The sequence below is a fragment of the Mytilus edulis genome, chromosome 12 (assembly GCF_963676685.1).
Source record: "Mytilus edulis chromosome 12, xbMytEdul2.2, whole genome shotgun sequence".
Taxonomy (NCBI): Eukaryota; Metazoa; Mollusca; class Bivalvia; order Mytilida; family Mytilidae; genus Mytilus; species Mytilus edulis.
Genome location: NC_092355.1, coordinates 73,116,358 through 73,134,630, shown reverse-complemented (window position 1 = coordinate 73,134,630; position 18,273 = coordinate 73,116,358). Strand labels below are relative to the sequence as shown.

Here is an 18,273-nt window from a genome sequence, read left to right as displayed (position 1 = left end):
AATCAAATGGAAAAACAACTGTTATATTCCTGACTTGAGTATAGCCTTTTTTTCAAATAAAGTTTGTTGATCGAGCGCCCCCCTTTTACCCCACTTGCACACGTATCTTAATGTGAACGATTTGGTTTTCAGTATGAACTAAAGCACAATTTTTTATTTGCCTTTCTTAATAGTATGATTTTTTTTTGATTTTTTTTTAAACATTTTCTGTTTTATTCTTTAAAACTGAATAAACGTATAATGCAATATCAGTGCGCGTTGTGAATGCAGGCACTGCTTCATGAATAACCTCGGTTATATACACTTGGTACCGAAAGTATAGAAAGCTAAACATATATAAAGTCATATTACTTGTGATTTAGTACCGACACGTGTATGCGTTGAAAATTTGTACACTTCTATTCCTGACATTGCACGAGATTTTGTGTTCGAATAGTCGTTCTGTATTAAATCTAATCTGGAGTAGCGCCACTAATATATTGTAGTGGATGGTAGTATGACTTCTGTTAGCAAGTAGAGCTCTTTGTGGTTGGGTTGCTGTCTCATTGGCCTATATCTGCATCTTTTTTTCAAAACATACCACAATTACATTATCCTTCAATCTTTTAGAACGAAAACCAACCCACACCATACAGCAATAAAAAAAGACATACAACCATATAATCCTCCACACAGCTATTTGTTCAAAATCAGAAAATATTTAGAGTTTCAACAGCTATAACAAGACGATACCATGTTTTTAAAACTGTCCCAAGTTTGAAGCCTGTAATTCAGTAGGTGTCAATTGTTGCTGTGATATATATTTGTTTTTTTGTTCATTATTTTGTACATAGATGATGCCGTGAGATTTCTCGTTTGCGTTATTAGTTATTTTTCATTTCGTGGCCTTTTAAAGCTGACTTTGCGGTATTGGCTTTGCTCATTGTTGAAGGCCATACAATGACTTATAAATGTTAATTTCTGTGACAATTTGTCTCCTGGGGAGATTTGTCTCATTGGCAATCATGTCGCATCTTCTTTCCAATATTGGGTAACGATTATTTTACTCTTCCAAATTTAAATCTGGAAATACATTTAGCAAACAAACCGTAGTGAAAACAACACAAAATAAGGTTTTTAACATTTTATTCAGTTTTCGTATAATAACAGAAGGCTCAGGACGGATTAAATTAGCTGTTTCAGAATCTAATGCATCCTGGGTAATTCAAAAGTGTAAACCAAAATGTCCTAATTGGTTAAAAATGTCATAAACAATGGAAATTTAACCATGCAATGACGTGTCGTCATTTTCAATTTGGTACGAACAATGAAATTATGAAACGGCCAATTGAGCAGTCTTTGTACAAGCTTTCACAAAGCTCAACTGTAAAAATAGCACTAATTTAAAAAAAAATCTATTTAGAAAGCGGAAAGAAAATATTTTTCATGTTATACGAAATTCGTTAACTTATGCTTTGAAAAAACAATTAAACAAATGTATGAAATTTTGGTTCGATTTCTTGATGTCTTTTGTCTATAAAAATTATAATTAGCAAGTATCTTCTACTTCAAGGGTTTATGCTTTCAAATGACTAGACAAATATCACGTGATAAATATTATCTTCTGGAATAAAATTCCCTTGTCATGGAGTTATGAATTAATGAATTTAAATATATTTTGAGTGATAAATTTCACATCTATTAAATAAATAGTGAATGGTATCTCCTATGCCAAACATGGCTTCCTAAATGCACTCCTGTGAAAAATTTGTTTACAGGTATACATATACATTTTGATTCAGCTTTTGATTTAACTATAAATATTAAAGTTTACAACAAAAAATTGCAAAATTAACAAACATTTTCCTTGATTCCCGACATAAGTAACTAACAAAACATTATCAAGTTACAAGTGTCGGGAAACTCGCTCTTCTTCGCATTACTTTTCTCCGAAACAGTGGTTACATGGAATCCGAAAAGACAACGGAAAACGTGTCCTTTATTTCGAAGAATGCAATGCAATCACAGATAAGAGAAAATAGCACCATATAGGAATATTCAAACACAATGTTAAAACAATGAATACATTATACTAATCATGAAGATTTATCTCCAAACTGAAAAAGTCGAAATATTTAAGAGACAAATACTTGTCCTTCATTGGTTAGTTCTGTATGAAATTTTCTACGATCCGGCACACTTAGTTAGGGTTCCTCAAATGAAAAAATAAAATATTTATTATTTTTGGAGCTTATTATTTTCAAGAAAGTTATAATGGAACCCCAACATTTCAAACTTGGCACATTTGGAATCATCAACTGGCAATTTATTCCAGCTCATAACATTGAAACGACAACCGGAAGTTGAAATCTTTTGCTGGCGATCACGCCAATAACATTATCAAAAGAGAACAAATTCCTTTACAATTCAAAACGAATATATATTAAAATAATTCTACTGAAAAATTCAAAGAATATCTATGTTTAGCAGAAAACACACACACTAGTAGAAGTAGATTAACTTGATATTGCTTACAAACTAAAGAGAGTTATGGTCCCTGGTACACAAGTTCAAGGTTACAAGATAAGTCTCAAAAGTCTGCTATTGCTTGATATTGCCATAATACATGAAAAATAAAGTATTGAATACCAAAGTAAAATGAACGATAATATAACAAATATTGAAAGACATCATTTCGCCCCTTTTCGGGCCACGTCACATGACACAAGCACTTTCATACACTCACACGTACAATAGTTTTATTTGTAATTGACTTTAAGTAACTATTATCCAATTATCAAAATAACAAAATAATTTACATTTAATCGATATATTTGCATAAAACCAATCAAAGTTTGTTATATAAAGATTCTCATACAAGTCGACAGTTCATTAACTTTTTCGTTGCTTTGATCGTTTTCTTTTTAGATATTAGAAATACAATATTTATGTTTTTGTTTATGATTATAGTAATTAATTATAAGGTAATGTGCTGTATATAGAAAATAACTAAAAATAAACTTCTTATTTAAGTAAATTGCATGACCAACGTAGCTGTAACGTGGTTGCTGTTGAATAATTTAACCGCATGCGTCAATTACAAAATAATGGGGGAATCTAACAAAATCCAAGTAAATAAATAAAGTATAACGTTAAGATCGCGGGCGTTCTTTTTCTCTCTTATTTCTAAAACACAATTTTAATCGCAGTTTACATTGTAGTATATCATATGATATGCTTACGTCTTTTTTTTATTCGTATGAACTTAAAATGAAAGAACACAGGTTGAATTTGCATAAATACACAATCTATAGAAATACCAGTAAGCACCCAAAATCCTGAAATGAAATAAATTCACAATTTTCTGCAATGGATTTTAAAATGAAACAAACGATAATTTTCACCAAAGATAAGACCCCTTCTTTTTAGTTCATTTGGCCGGTGAGCGTAAATAATACAGCTTTATCCTTAATACTTTCATGATTTCCAAAGATGATTGCACACCAATGATATCAAATCAAAATCTTAATTTTTTGATTGTACCTACAATGTCCAAAATCATCCGTTTCCACTGTTCATATAAACCGATGAAGGATTATTAAAGAGATTTTAAATTTTTGTTGCATTGTGGGGGACAATTGAATCTCGGATCCCATTATTTAAATAAATATTGTTAATTTTAATCGCAGTATTGTTCAAATAGGTAGAGATCAAATGGACATTATATGATAATTGTGTCTACATTTAAAACATAATTCCATGCGGAATTTAACGTGGGGGTGTTAGAGTGAAAAATCTGCTTTATTTTTCTATCATTGGGTTTTATAATTCCCACAAATAAAAATAAAACTATTTTTTATTAAGATAGAACTAGAATTTTAAGTCTTTAAATCAAATTTGTCTAAGTGTTTCATATAACTGTCGAAACTTATTAATATATTTTTTTTAAAGTTCTATGAGAATATAAATAAAGGTTCCAAAGAACTTACAAATGAATCAATAGCAATTAAATTTATCAAATTAGCAGCTTGATAAAACTTCATGTTATTTCTATCGATTTTCAGTATTCCCAGCAACGGTTGTCGTAAAAGTAGAACAGTTTTCAAGGTGATGTCAGACGACATACAGAATAAAATGCCATAAACATTGATGAACAATTAATGTCGTAAAATGCCGGTTGTAAAAATCGGGTGTTGGTATTTCTTTATATCAAATGTTGACTAACAATCCCTTTCGTATAGAATCCTTATATGATAAAGCAAAATTATACCCGTTCATAATTTACCGTTATTTAAACATCTAAACAGAAGGTTGGGACTTTTTCTTCTTTGAAAATAGGACCAACTAACGAAAAGATTTATCAAATACAATATATGTATACTTTATCGATTTAAAAGGATAGTTATTAAAATTGGAAGATTTTAATACATCTGTGCGAAATGGGTCAGAAACGGTATTTGAAAAATATGAATAGTCATAAAGATTTATTCATAAGGTTTATTTACTATCTTATATATCGATGTTAATATAAACCGTCGGACTGTTGAAATAGTGACAAAAATAAGTTGAATGTTTTCAGAGGCATGTGATTTCATAGATTCAAATTTTCTTAGTAGTTTAAGTTTAAAAACGTAGTTTAAGTTTAAAAACGTGTGATTTCAATATTTAAGAATAGAAAAAAATACAATTATAACATGTTTAAAATTTCACATCTTTATGACATTTGTTCATGCCTTTACATTAAAATTAGGGTTCATCGTTATTCCAAAAGTTAATGAACATACTAGTTCCTTGTACCTGTTTTACTATTTACCCATTCTCTCACCATACGTACATATCACAGGAAAGCATGTAAATATATATATATAAATGTCTGTTCCAATCTGTTGCGATGCCAGCACAACAAGAAACGATAACAAAAGTACAATAAATAACGTGATAAATGCGTCAAACTTACACTGTATATAATAAAAGAACACACTTCCGAATGGCTATGATTCCGAATATACAATATGAATAGCTGTGTCCGTTTGCACCGGTGTTTCGGCGTACTCTATTAAAGGATCTGGAGGAATTTCGACTTCCTCTTTTTCTACCCCAATCAACCATTCGATGATCATCTGGTCTTTTCCAGATTCTGAGTCCGTATCATCGTCATCTTCATCGTCTTGATTTTCTTGTTTATTTCTCACTATACTATTTAACTGAACCGTTGAAGAGTACCGCCTCATACCGTTTACATTTCCGGAATTGTACTTGTTGTTATTCTGAGTCAAATTTTGTGTTTTCTCTATAGAAATTAACTTTTTATTTTGTGTCAGTTTATTGTCTGAATAATTTCTTTTCATCGTTGGTTTTCCTCCTTTACTTCCCATAAAATTTTCAATTGGTTGAATTCTTGGTTCACTTGCACAATGATAGAATTTATTTTGTCCTCCCGATTTAGAGTTGTTATTGCCACTAGATGTTGACATATCTTTAGAAGGCAATCGAGTAGTCCGAAAACCATTCGTCACTACCGAACGTGGTGTTCCCACAGAAATTCCATTTTTCTGTTTAATAGCATCCAATTTAATTCCCTCCGGAATTGTAGTCGTTGTCTGTTCCGGAGTTGTGGTAATATATAATTTTGACCGTGAAGCATTTGCTGAATTCCTTGCTGACGAAGAAGACGAACCAGCACTAAGAGGGGAACGTCTTATATGAACACCTTTCTGCGAAGAGTCACTATTGTTACTCATTTTATTACTTCGAGTTCTGAAATATTCAGTACCATTGCCCATGTTGATTTGAGTGTTAGAATATTTCCTTGAATCTAAAATAGGTGGTAATTCAGGAGCGCTCATTCTTCGGAAACTATCATAAGGTCTTGTACTTAAGCATTCCTCTTGAATAGTTCCTATATCATATGAAATGGCACTTGCTCTTCTAATCCCAGGATTTGCTGATCGATAGCGTTTTATGTTAAGACCATTTTGAATTTGATGTTGACTATTGAACGTTTTATTTGAAACTGATTGTAAAGGGTCTGCAAATCTTTTATCAGACTTCATTGCGCATGTGTAAATTTGTCAAAAGTCTCATTAAATGTCCTTCTTTTGTAACAATATGTAAAGGTAAATATATATGAAAAATGGTTGGTTCAATCGATCTATTGAAATCCTTTTAAATGGTTAAATGTTCAGTTATAATTATATTTGTTCATGAACTTTAAACATGATATTCTCTGACGTCACAAATTCCACTGCCCCACTTGCAAGGTCAATTATAAGAAAAATGATTAAGACTTTTTTTAAAGACCAGTTGATTTGTCAGTTTAATTGGTACAAGTTAATTTTGCAATGCAATCCTACGCTTGGAGGATATTTTTGCAATGCAATCCTACGCTTCGAAGAGGAATCTTTCCTGCTTCTTTTCAGTATAAAAAAATGTTTCTTCCGATGAAAGATTTGCTGACGTTTTTCCTCTATTTTTCAGCAATAATCATCGATCTGCAAAAGTAAAGACACTCACATTAAAACATGATAATCTTGTGTTGTCAACATAAAAAGATAAATAAATACATAAACAAACAAAGATAATCTGTATACAATGTATTTCAACTTATTGATTTTTTACCTTTCTATTTATCATATTTGTTGTTGTTTTTGATATTTTGCAATAAAGATCGATTAGAAATAACACTCGGACTCATCGACTTTCTACCTTTCTTATTAACATAACGGAATTTAAAAAGAAACAACTATTGTTTGGAAATTATGCAATAAGGAACAATAAGAAATTAAACACCCAGACTTAAAAGTAATAATTTAAAGATTAAAGGTTAATTGGTGTATTTAATCAGCAAGAAAGTTTATGTTATAAAAAGGAGTGGATAAAAGTGTATGCAAATTTCCGATTACGGGTCATCAGACATCTCACACAAAAAAAGTAATTTCCATATTACTACACTTTTGTATGGTTAACTAAATAGTTGATTTTTTATGGTACTTTTTGAGACCTTTTTCATCGTTCTTTCAACTTCAGAAAGTAGATTGTTGAAATAGAAAAATATTGTTAATTGTTACAACATTGAAAGAGTAAGGACCCTTCAGAACTCTGAAAACGACGAACACCAATTCTCTCCAAAAACCAATTATAGGTTATATCGTTTGATTTTATTCAATACAAATAACTGTAATTTATTTATTCACATTTTTCAAATACTTGCTCATAATACAATTTACAGAGTCAAAAAAGTTGTTTTTATAGCAGCGAGAGAGAGAAAAAGAATAGTTATGATATTTCAATTTATGACTCTTAGGTCCGAGTACACAGTTATTTCGTAGTGCATTTCTTTTAGACAATAAATGAAAATTAAAAAAATCCCACCTGCGCTTTCTCAATAATATTTTTACAGTGTGTTGTACTAATTATATCCAAATTATAGAAAACTTCATCAGCTCTAACTCAAAATATGGACAATTTTATGTTAAAAGGGGTCTTGAAATCTTTTGATAGCTTCCGAAGTGCTAAATTTTGACCTTTTTCAGCTGGACCTAATCAAGGCTACTTTACATTAATATTTATGACCCAATTTTTTTTACAGTGTCATTTCACCCCCCAACTTGCTATATGAGGCATAAAACATGGAGAAATAAATTTGGAAGGGGTATAACAAAAATTGGCAAGTAACACACTGTCCACACTAAGGACTATATTCGTGGACAACGAAAATCAAAGGACGATAACTAACGAAAATCAAAGGACGATAACTGTGTACTCGGACCACAAAACTTAATATGAGATTGACAGAAGCCAAAGCAAAGGAAACTAGCGTTTATTGCTGTTCTTCATATCAAAATCACAGGTTTGTTTTTTTTTTAAATAAAAGGAGCAAATTATAAACTCATCATAGATACCAGGACTAAATTTTATATATACGCCAGACACGCGTTTCGTCTACAAAAGACTCATCAGTGACGCATCCAAAAAATGTTAAAAAAGACAAATAAAGTACGAAGTTGAAGAGCATAGAGATCCAAAATTCCTATAAGTGTTTCCAAATACAGCTAAGGTAATCTATGCCTGAGGTAGAAAAAAGACTCACATTTCACAAGTTCAACGTATCTAAAACAAGCTATGACCGAAAAATTTGAAAATATATACCTTAACCAATTAAGGTATAAGAGCAAGACGCAATGATCCCGACACCGTAGCCAACAAACCCCGCTACATTTCATAAAAACCTGTTAAAAGTTTTTATTGCAATTACAAATCAGTCGTGTTTGAGATCGCTTTGACCTTCTCATTAAGTCACAAGATTTGTAGTCTTCAAAAACAGTGTTTTTCTTTTGCTATTCTTAGTTTCAGATACGAATATTCCTGAGGCTAATTTATTATATATAGAAAGGCACAGGCCATTAAATTTATAAATATCTTTGAATCTAGAAGACTTTTTTTTTTTTTTTATCTTCCCCGAAGATTTTTAAATCTCAATCAAAGGCAGATAAATCTAGCAGTAAAATATATTTGGCCTTTTATTTTTTTGGATTCGAGCGTCACTGATGAGTCTTTTGTAGACGAAACGCGCGTCTGGCGTGAATACAAAATTTAATCCTGGTATCTCTGATGAGTTTATTTATAAATATCGAAAAATTTATACACTTTACCTTAATGTTAAATGTACTTTACTTCCAAGTTATATTAAATATCACAAATAATATATCCACAAAAAATAAATGCATTTACAATTTGAAAATCTAAATAAAAATCAGGAATAAAAACTAGGCCTCTGAACCTCTGTAAAGTTGTCCTTTAAGTGAAAGTTTAAAAAAACAGAAGGATAAAAAGTATAAATGTGTATTTGATTAACGATAAGTAAACCTGCCACACTATATCAACACCCTATATGCATGTGTAAATAATGAATTTGTTCTTGTCGAGTGCGAGGCTCAAAAGGGGAGATAACTACTTATTCAGTATGTTTAAATGCTTAAATCCGGGATTTTATTCTACTAATTCAGTGGCGGATCCAAGGGGGGAAAGGGGGGGGGTTTCCGGGGGTTGGAACCCCCTTTTTTTTGGCCGATCAATGCATTTGAATGGGAGCATATAGTTGGAACCCCCCCCCCTTTTTACTCTGGGTTGGGAAACCCCCTTTTTTAAATGGCTGGATCCGCCCCTGTTAAATTCGTATTTATATAAATAATACAGCCCAGTCGATTGCGAGTGGCGTTAAACACCAAAAACCAATCGATCATATATATTGAGTTTGAAGTTTAACTTCTATATAGCTTTGGAAGTTTTCTTTTCCCTAGAATAGTGATTTGAAATATGCCCTTAATTTCAGATAACACAGCAATTAAATACCATACAATTTTATCTACTGTGAACTTTTCTATGACATTGTTTTTTTTCGTAAAAAATCTTATATTTTATGTTGGCGCTAATAATACGAAAGACCCAGCAGGGTCCTCTATACATACTGGGAAATTATCTAATCACCCAGACAAAGTTAACATAGAAAATTGCATTACTTAAACACTGAATTCTATATCAAAGAAAACCCATATCGATCTCAGGTGAACGTGTATATATATAGGGGTTTAACTAATATTTAATCTAGTATTGACACATTTGTATATTTCGACAGGTTTCAAGATAAAACCACGGGGTTAATTTAGTCTGTTGAACTGAATTAGGACACGCGCAAGTGCAGGTCTATCTTAAGACCGTTTATCATGGCGTGAGTAATAGGTATAAGTATTTTCATTAAAACATATTAGAAATGTATATTGAATTGTTTGATACCTATTCAAGATACGTATTTATTTTTAGACATTTTGTTGAATGCAAATACAGGGTGCATGTATGGTCATTTATTAAGTTATTGAATGCAAAACATATAAGAGTGAATGTAATGCATGTCGATAGATCGAACAGGGTACATACACTAAGCAGTCTATGGGTATAAACATCAATGGGACCGTGGCAGCAACCCAAGACCAACGACGATTAAGGGATTCATCCAGGACTTTAGTATTTATAAAAGGAGAATCGGGGTCTTAGACTATCTTAATGCGATAAAAATCCACGACCAACGAACAAAAAAGATGATTTGTCATTTAATCATTGATTTTCATAAATGATAATTTCTAAAGCATTTTACATTAAGGGAAACAAATTCAATTGTATTTGTCCCACACTATATTTTCTTGATTTTTTCAAAAGTATTTTTTATTCTGCCGTACAAAATTTTGAGACTGGTTTCTATTATGATTGTGTTTCTAGTCAGTTTGTCCTGCAGTAGGTGAAATGAGTATCAATGAAATATTATTGAATTAATCTTGAAATCTTGGTACCATTGGCGAAGGTGGTACCATAGCTAATTGTCGCTTCGTTTGCATGTATTTGAAATTTAATGGTCTCATTTAAAACTATCTTCAAGTTTGGAAATCTTAGTTCCAGTTACAAATTTGTAAACATCGAAAATGTACACTGGGTTTTTATGTCATTGAAATTTAATTATCTTATTTAACATTTAAATCAAATTGTACTCTTGTACACCTCCAATTCTAAGAACGAACAAATCTTGTCCTTATCTAAAATATAAGAAACGATTTCCTGGTAAGAAGCAAACTTTGACCCTTAAGAAAATTTTACGACTCTTAAGTGGAAAAATGTGACACTTTAAAAAAAAATAAAAAAGATTTTTATGAACCCTCCAAACGAGTAATATTTACTCTATGTCATATAAAGTATCAATATAGTTACATAAATATCTCTCGCTGCAGTAAGTTTTAAAGGACAAATTGAAATGTACGAATATCATTAAGCCGTTATGGGATATATATTATCAAAAGAAATTCCAAAAATAACCCTTCAAAGACGATACTAATATAGCACTTGTTTAAGGTATATATATATACGAAAGGTAAGATCCTTTATAAACATAGATTTATGTATATAACAAACATACATTATTTTCATAGCCTAAAAATAAGGGGAATGACACGCTTTTGGGAAATGAGATAAAAGGGTTAAGTGGGGAGGTGGATACAGGTGGTAAAAAGAGGACTGGTAGAAAGGATGACAAACAGAGGAAAGAGGCAACCGTAAGGTCTTCAACAATGAGAAAAAGACCGATACCGTATATATAGTCGCTTCTACAAAGTATGAATCAATTAAATACTTGAGAAAATAAAATGCATAATTTTGGCCACGAGCATCACTGAAGAGACATGTATTGTCGAAATGCGCATCTGGTGCAAGAAAATTGGTACCGTTAATTTTATTATAACAAAACAATGGATGACAAGATATGAACCAAGGACAACCATTGACTTACAGGCTCAACAATGTCAACGATCCACATATCGAACAAATGATGAATATACATGTACCTTATACATTTTAAGATAATTTAAAAAAACAAATGCCGACTTGATTGAAAATTAATACAATTTTGATTGATTTTTTAGAGAAGTGTATTAATAATTCATAGTTTAGGGTATACAATCTTTTATCTATGTAACAGTGCACTTCGTCATTTATCATTGAAAGTTACAGACGCTGAAGTTGAAAGTTACAGACGCTGAAGTTAAAAGTCTTGCCGTAGACAAAAAAGGAGAAAATTCCAGACAAGGTCGATAATTCTGAAGTTACTTGGTCCAATTTTATAAAAATTAGCAATAGAAGTAAAGAACGGTAAAGAACATTTATGTTGGTGGCAGAAATCTGGTGCAAATGTTAATAATTTTTCAAACAATCAATTTTATAGATAAACGTTTTTTTGTATGCAATTCCTTTGCTTAAAAATTGTTAAAATGCAGTATATATTTAAAAAGCTATAAAGTAATATAATGCCAAGGTATCATCATTATCGCAGACTGTATGGTAACATATAGTTCCTTACATCCACACATTCCTTAGATTCTATTGTCTCATTGGAAATAAGGGGCCGCTGTGGCCGACTGGTATAAGTAGTTACTACTGTAAACACTAGCCAGACAACACTGCGGTTGTGAGTTCCGAGCCCCGCACGTACAGGTGCACTCGACTCAAATCTTAAATGACTAGAATTGTCCGTTTTCATATCGACGATCGGTGGTTTTCTCCGGGCTCTCCGGCTTCCTCCACCAATAAAAATTAGACGCCATAAAATAGCTCAAAAGCTGTGCTGAAAAGTGGTGCTTAAAACACAGAAAATCAGACATCAGAAATCATTGGAAACAAAAAAAAAAACAATTCCTTATTTTATCTTCATCAAGTAGACCTTAGATCGAACAAAATGGAATTAAAAGTTATTTACAACCTTATATTTCGAGACTGCTAACTATTACTGTATTTATCCAAGCATAAACTAAAATGTACTTTTTATTTTATCTAAAATCTATTTTTTTGTAATTCAAGATTAAAATTTAATTTGCGTGCAACAAGGTATAAATAGACAGTTATTTATAAATACATCCACTATATATTCACTGGGGTAAAGCTGATGACCGTAACTGCATTCACGGTCATCCCAAGATGTCGGATGAAAAATTAGGTCAGTTTCTGTATTGTCTGTTAAAGTGTTTCTATATCATTTTCTTTACAAATCATACATTGAAACGATGTAAATTTATAAAAGAATCACTCGAAAATCACTAATTACTTCCGAGAAATGTGCATGAAACGGGAAATTCGATTTGAAAAAATCGCCAAGATGACCGTAAATCACAATCGAGATGACCGTAACAGAATCAGCGATTCATAACAAGGCTGACCGTAACTGCTTTTAAGATGACCGTAATTTGTAAATGATGACCGTAACTTTTAAAGGATGACCCTCAATTCTAAGAAATATCCGTATTTATATAACTATCTTTTTGTATCAAATGATTAATCGTGTTGGTATACACATATTAATATGAAAGTTTTATCCTATAGGTAGAAGAAAATAAGACGTGCTTCAAATGCAAAGATTACCATATGTATCTTTTTTACAGTAGAGGGTTCAATTTTTAAATTGAATTTGCCAAAAGACATGCGGTGCACAGCCTTCAACTGCTCGACAAAAGATTTTTTTTGTTTTTGGGATTCCTTTTAATGACATATAATAATTACACATTTTTAAAAATGCCAAAAAATTGCATGTACACCCATTGATATTATATCGTCTTTCATTTTGTCGTGCAAATAAAATAACAGAAATATTTTGAAAATATCATTCGAATAAACTAGTGAAGGTGAGCTCCAGCAAAGTAGATCCTTAAAATAGTATTGTACGAAAAGCGTATCACAAGGCGGAACGTTGTCAATTTGTATATATACAGAAATGTTATTCATACAGTCAGGATTCTACTTCTTCAAAATTATCTCCCCATTACGCTAGTTCATGCTCACAGTCGTAGAAATGGAAGCCATTGTAGGGATGACGTTCTGCCAATTTTGCTCTTGAAAACTGATAAATTTATCCACATAGCACCATTACGATCGATCGTTATATGTCAGTTATATTTTAAAATACAAATGTATCTACTAGCTAATGAGCATTAGTTAATGATCTTGTCTGCATTGATTCAACTTAAAAATATTGTCTGTTTGGATGTCAGAATGAATTTTTGAAAATTCTTAAGCTTTTGAAAAAATTCTAATTAAATATTTGGTGGAAGGGCAGACTAAACATTTTCAGTGGTTGAAGATTATAAACCCTAGTTATCACACACAAATTTTCATCATCCAAATTAAAAGACTGTCGTCAAGTACTTTTAGAAAAAATAGCTATTCGAACACACCTACTCTGTTTTTGTGATTCATTAGATAGGTATCTCAATTGACCCATATATTTCATCTTTTCGTATTGTCATTTTTTTACGTTATACAGTCAACCTGTAGCTTTGATATATAATAATGATAGAATCTGAAGCGAGATGCTATATAAAATACTCTTGCTTTGTACGTTTTAAAGACAAAATATACACCCCAAACATGCCCTAACATAAAAAGGTGCACTCGATTTTTCTCTTTTCGATACAATCGTTACCTGTTTTGGGGAATTTTTTTCTTGATTCACATAATGGAAGGGCAGACACGAAAATTTCTGAACTAAAAGATTGATATGTTCTCCGTCCGTGATAAAAAAAAATCGGAGGTTATGCATTTTCTACATCCAACTTATAGATACTATATATAAAAAAAGAAGATGTGGTATTATTGCCAATGAGACAGCTATCCAGAAAGGACCAAAATGACACAAACATTAACAACTATAGGTAACGGTAAGGCCTTCAACAATGAGCAAAGCCCATACCACATAGTCAGCTATAAAAGGCCCCGATAAGAACCATGTCGTCGACTTGATATCTTATTGTTTTGCATTACTATGTAATAGATACATTGAAAACTTATGAAAATGGTGTTTTTAAAATAAGAAAATTGTCGTTTTATTTGTTTCTATTAACTTTTTAAAATTTTGTTACTATATCAAACATTACAGTTAACTTTTATCGCTTTCTCGATAAACACAGAGTTTCGATTCTTTTGTTCTATTTCAAAAGTGTTTCCGCCTGCATATATCAAGACAAATCAAGATTTTAATCTGCTTCCTCTGGACCCATACACATGGGCTCGATTACCAAATATTCGTATGTATTATTTTAAAATGTTTTTAATGCTCCATTTATTGGCATTATGTTTTTCTGGTCTGTGCGTACGTTCGTTCGTTCGTTCGTCTAGCTGTTTGTTTGTTCGTTTGTCCAGCTTCAAGTTAAATAAAATTGAAACTTAGTACACATTTTCCCTATGGAATGATCTTTTTAATTCTAATGCCAAATTACAGTTTTATCCCATTTTCATAGTCCACTAAACATAGAAAATGATAGTGTAGATGAGGCATCCGTGTACTAGGGACACATTCATGTTTCTTCAAATTTTCGTCGTATCGCTGTAAATTTGTGTTAAAATTTCAACGTCGATATCAATAAATATTTCATTGTTTACGAGAAATATGCAATTTACTATCATTGTTATAAATCCTAAATATGGCCAATTATATTGTAGTTTAAAAAAAGAAATTTATGAAACATATTTATATCCGCTAACCGAGCACCTATTGAGATCGACAAACTCTGTTACTCAACAAAAAAGCTTTGAATACAATACGGATATTTCTTAGAATTGATGGTCATCCTATAAAAGTTACGGTCGTCCTATATAAATTACAGTCAGTCTTTACAAATTACGGTCATCCGTTACAAGTTACGGTCATCTTTTTACCAATCACGGTCATCCTTGTTTTATGTTACGGTCATCTTAAAAATATTTTGATTATGATTTACGGTCATCTTAACGATTTTTTCAAATCGAATTTCCCGTTTCATGCACATTTCTCGGAAGTAATTAGTGATTTTCAAGTGATTCTTTTATAAATTTACATCGTTTCAATGTATGATTTGTAAAGAAAATGATATAGAAACACTTTAACAGACAATACAGAAACTGACCTAATTTTTCATCCGACATCTTGGGATGACCGTGAATGCAGTTACGGTCATCAGCTTTACCCCAGTGATATTGTCCACTGTAAGTCCACAGTAACTGTACCACCCATTGTTATCAAATATAAAACAAAGACATAAATGTAACACAATGTGCGTGTTCAAAAGAAAATTGTGGTTATAGCATAGAGCGCCATGTATTTAAAATATTATTTTCGCTTTATGACAATATCTGATAAAGTCCGACCTTCATGAGGGTCTGGATGGGGAATAATGTGTAGAAAAGAGAGCAAAACCATATTAAGAATAGATTAAAAGAGACACATGGGGTGCTAAAATATAAAGAATAGCGACAAATGCGGTGCTGAGATATAAAGAATAGTGCCAAGTATATATAGGGTGCTGAGATATAAAGAATAGCAGTGGCGGATCTAGGGGGGGGGGGGGGATTCCGGGGGTTGGAACCCACCTTTTTTTGGCCGATCAATGCATTTGAATGGGAGCATATAGTTGGAACCCCCCCTTTACTCTGGGTTGGGACCCCCCCCTTTTTTAAAATGGCTGGATCCGCCACTGAATCTAGACAAATGGGGTGCTGAGATATATAGAATATAGACAAATGGGGTTGCTAACATATAAAGAAAAGAGACTAAGTGTTAAAATAAATAAAGAATAGAGAAAATTGGTTTTAAAAAGATTGAGAACAAAGAAATAAAAGCCCCTACCCTTATCACGACCCTCCTTCGTGCATTATAGGATTTTAATGAAAGGTAAGATTTAACAAAGTGGGGATTTATGAAAAGAATTTGGAAGTTATATCTTAATAAAAAATCCTTAAACAAACATGGTTACATACTCTTGATAATCAATAAAAAGAACAGATATCAGTGTTGTCCCAATACGATATGATGAGGAAAAGGTTAAAAAAAACCATCTTACAATTCGATTAGTAATTGTGTATGTTTTTCGGTTATCTATATTATAGTTCTATTTGCTTATACTCGCTGAAATAGCACAAAACCTCACACAATGAAACAAAGGAATTTAAAAGTGGTAAAATGTTTTGGACATCTGAACTGAACTTCTGGAATATTTAGAAAGAGTCGTTTACAATTTGCCAAAAGCCTCGGTCGAGATCAAATGGCAAGAATGATGTACAAGGGAAGCAACTAATGAAATGTCGGCGGGGAAAAGGATAATAACATTGGGGCTAAATAAACAGAATAACATTGGTCTTTTTACAGGAGTACATTTAATACAATCAATTGTACGTAAAACACAAATATTTTTCATTTACGGTAAGAAAAACCCGAAGCTACTTTGATTTGATATCTAGTAAAAATAACACAAATCTTGTAATTTATCTGGACCTAGTCCAAGTCTACAAACAATTAAATACCATGAAAATTAAAAGTGAATTGAAACTTTTTTCTCAAACCTTTATCGACACTGGACGATTTAGACTTTCGCTTTAGTTGTGCATTTAAAAAACAAACATAACAGCAAACAACCAGGTAGGTTTAAAAAAATAAAAATCTGAACAATTTTGCAATCTATATACTGTGAACTCCAGAAAAATTACAATATCTTACTAGTTTAGGTAAAATTAATATTCAATGCTGTAAAACACAAAAATGCCATTTGTGCAATTTATAAACTCAGAACCCATAAAAAAAGTACTGATACAATTATTCTTATCAATTTAGGTATATGAAATTACCCAATGCTGTAAAAAAATAATGCCCTTTTTTACAATCTTTTAACTCCGAACCCCCAAAATTACCTAATACAATTATTCTTACCAATTTAGGTATATAATAACCAAATGCTGTAAAATAAAAAATGTCCTTTTTTGCAATTTATAAACTCTGAATCCCCAAAGAGTACTTATACAATTATTCTTACACGTTTAGGTAAAAGGATATCCAATGCTGTAAAATACAAAAATGCCCATATTTGGAATCTATAAGCTCGGAACCCATTCAAAAAGTACCGATACAATTATTCCTATCAATTTAGCATGTTTAGGTATATATAAAAAAAAAAAACCAATGCTGTAAAAAAAATAATGCCCTTTTTGCAATCTATAAACCCCGACCCCCTAAAAAATGCACTAAGACTTTTATTTCTTACCAGTTTAGGCATATAAAATATCCAATGCTGTTAAAGTCCTCTATCGATCTAAGTAAAAGCTATCCATTACTTAAATCTAAATACATAACACTATAGATATAAACACCTTTCACTTTACAATAAGATAGTTTGTGACTGTTTAAATATCCACTTTATATATCCCTTTTATACTGACTTCCTGAATCCTGAATCAGTAACAATATAAATTTATTACAGGAATAAAAGTTCCGTTATCCAATCAGCGTCTTGATAACTAAATAAGCTTGAGCCACTTGACTGGAGAGTGATTTTAACCTCGTTTTAACTTTAGATGGTGATAACATCTATTGATACTGTTATTGATGACGATAAAAACTGCATACATTTACTATATATATAAGCTATTATAGTCTATATTTGGGATATTTTATGTAGCATATTTCCGGTTTATGGCAGTGCTTCGTTGAAACATGATCTGGAGGTCTATAACAGACCATATACATTACAACGAAACATGATATGGAGGTCTATAACGGACCATATACATTAAAACGTGAATACATTTGGATTATTTTAGTACATAGTTAGATAAAAGTAAATTTATGAATGAAAAACAATAGGGCCTTGAACTTTAACCCTTCTCATAAAAAGTATTAATGTGTTTTCCCAAACCGGTTCGGTTAAAGAAGAGAGATTAAAGGAGTATCTGTAGATACACCGA

At 31.6% G+C, this 18,273-nt stretch overlaps 1 protein-coding gene across 1 annotated transcript; it reads right to left on the bottom strand.

Annotated features, from left to right (window-relative positions):
- Positions 1 to 1,108: 1,108 nt before the first annotated feature.
- On the bottom strand, positions 1,109 to 17,793 carry LOC139499105 (uncharacterized). The gene is made up of 2 exons (XM_071287793.1): positions 17,574 to 17,793; positions 1,109 to 6,470 (listed from the first exon to the last, which is right to left on the bottom strand). The coding sequence occupies exon 2, from the start codon at positions 6,030 to 6,032 to the stop codon at positions 4,971 to 4,973; it is 1,062 nt and encodes a 353-aa protein (XP_071143894.1). The 5' UTR covers positions 6,033 to 6,470; positions 17,574 to 17,793; the 3' UTR covers positions 1,109 to 4,970.
- Positions 17,794 to 18,273: the final 480 nt, after the last annotated feature.

Excerpts from the sequence above, each read along its gene's own strand:
- LOC139499105 (XM_071287793.1), bottom strand. The coding sequence starts at position 6,032 with ATGAAGTCTGATAAAAGATTTGCAGACCCTTTACAATCAGTTTCAAAT.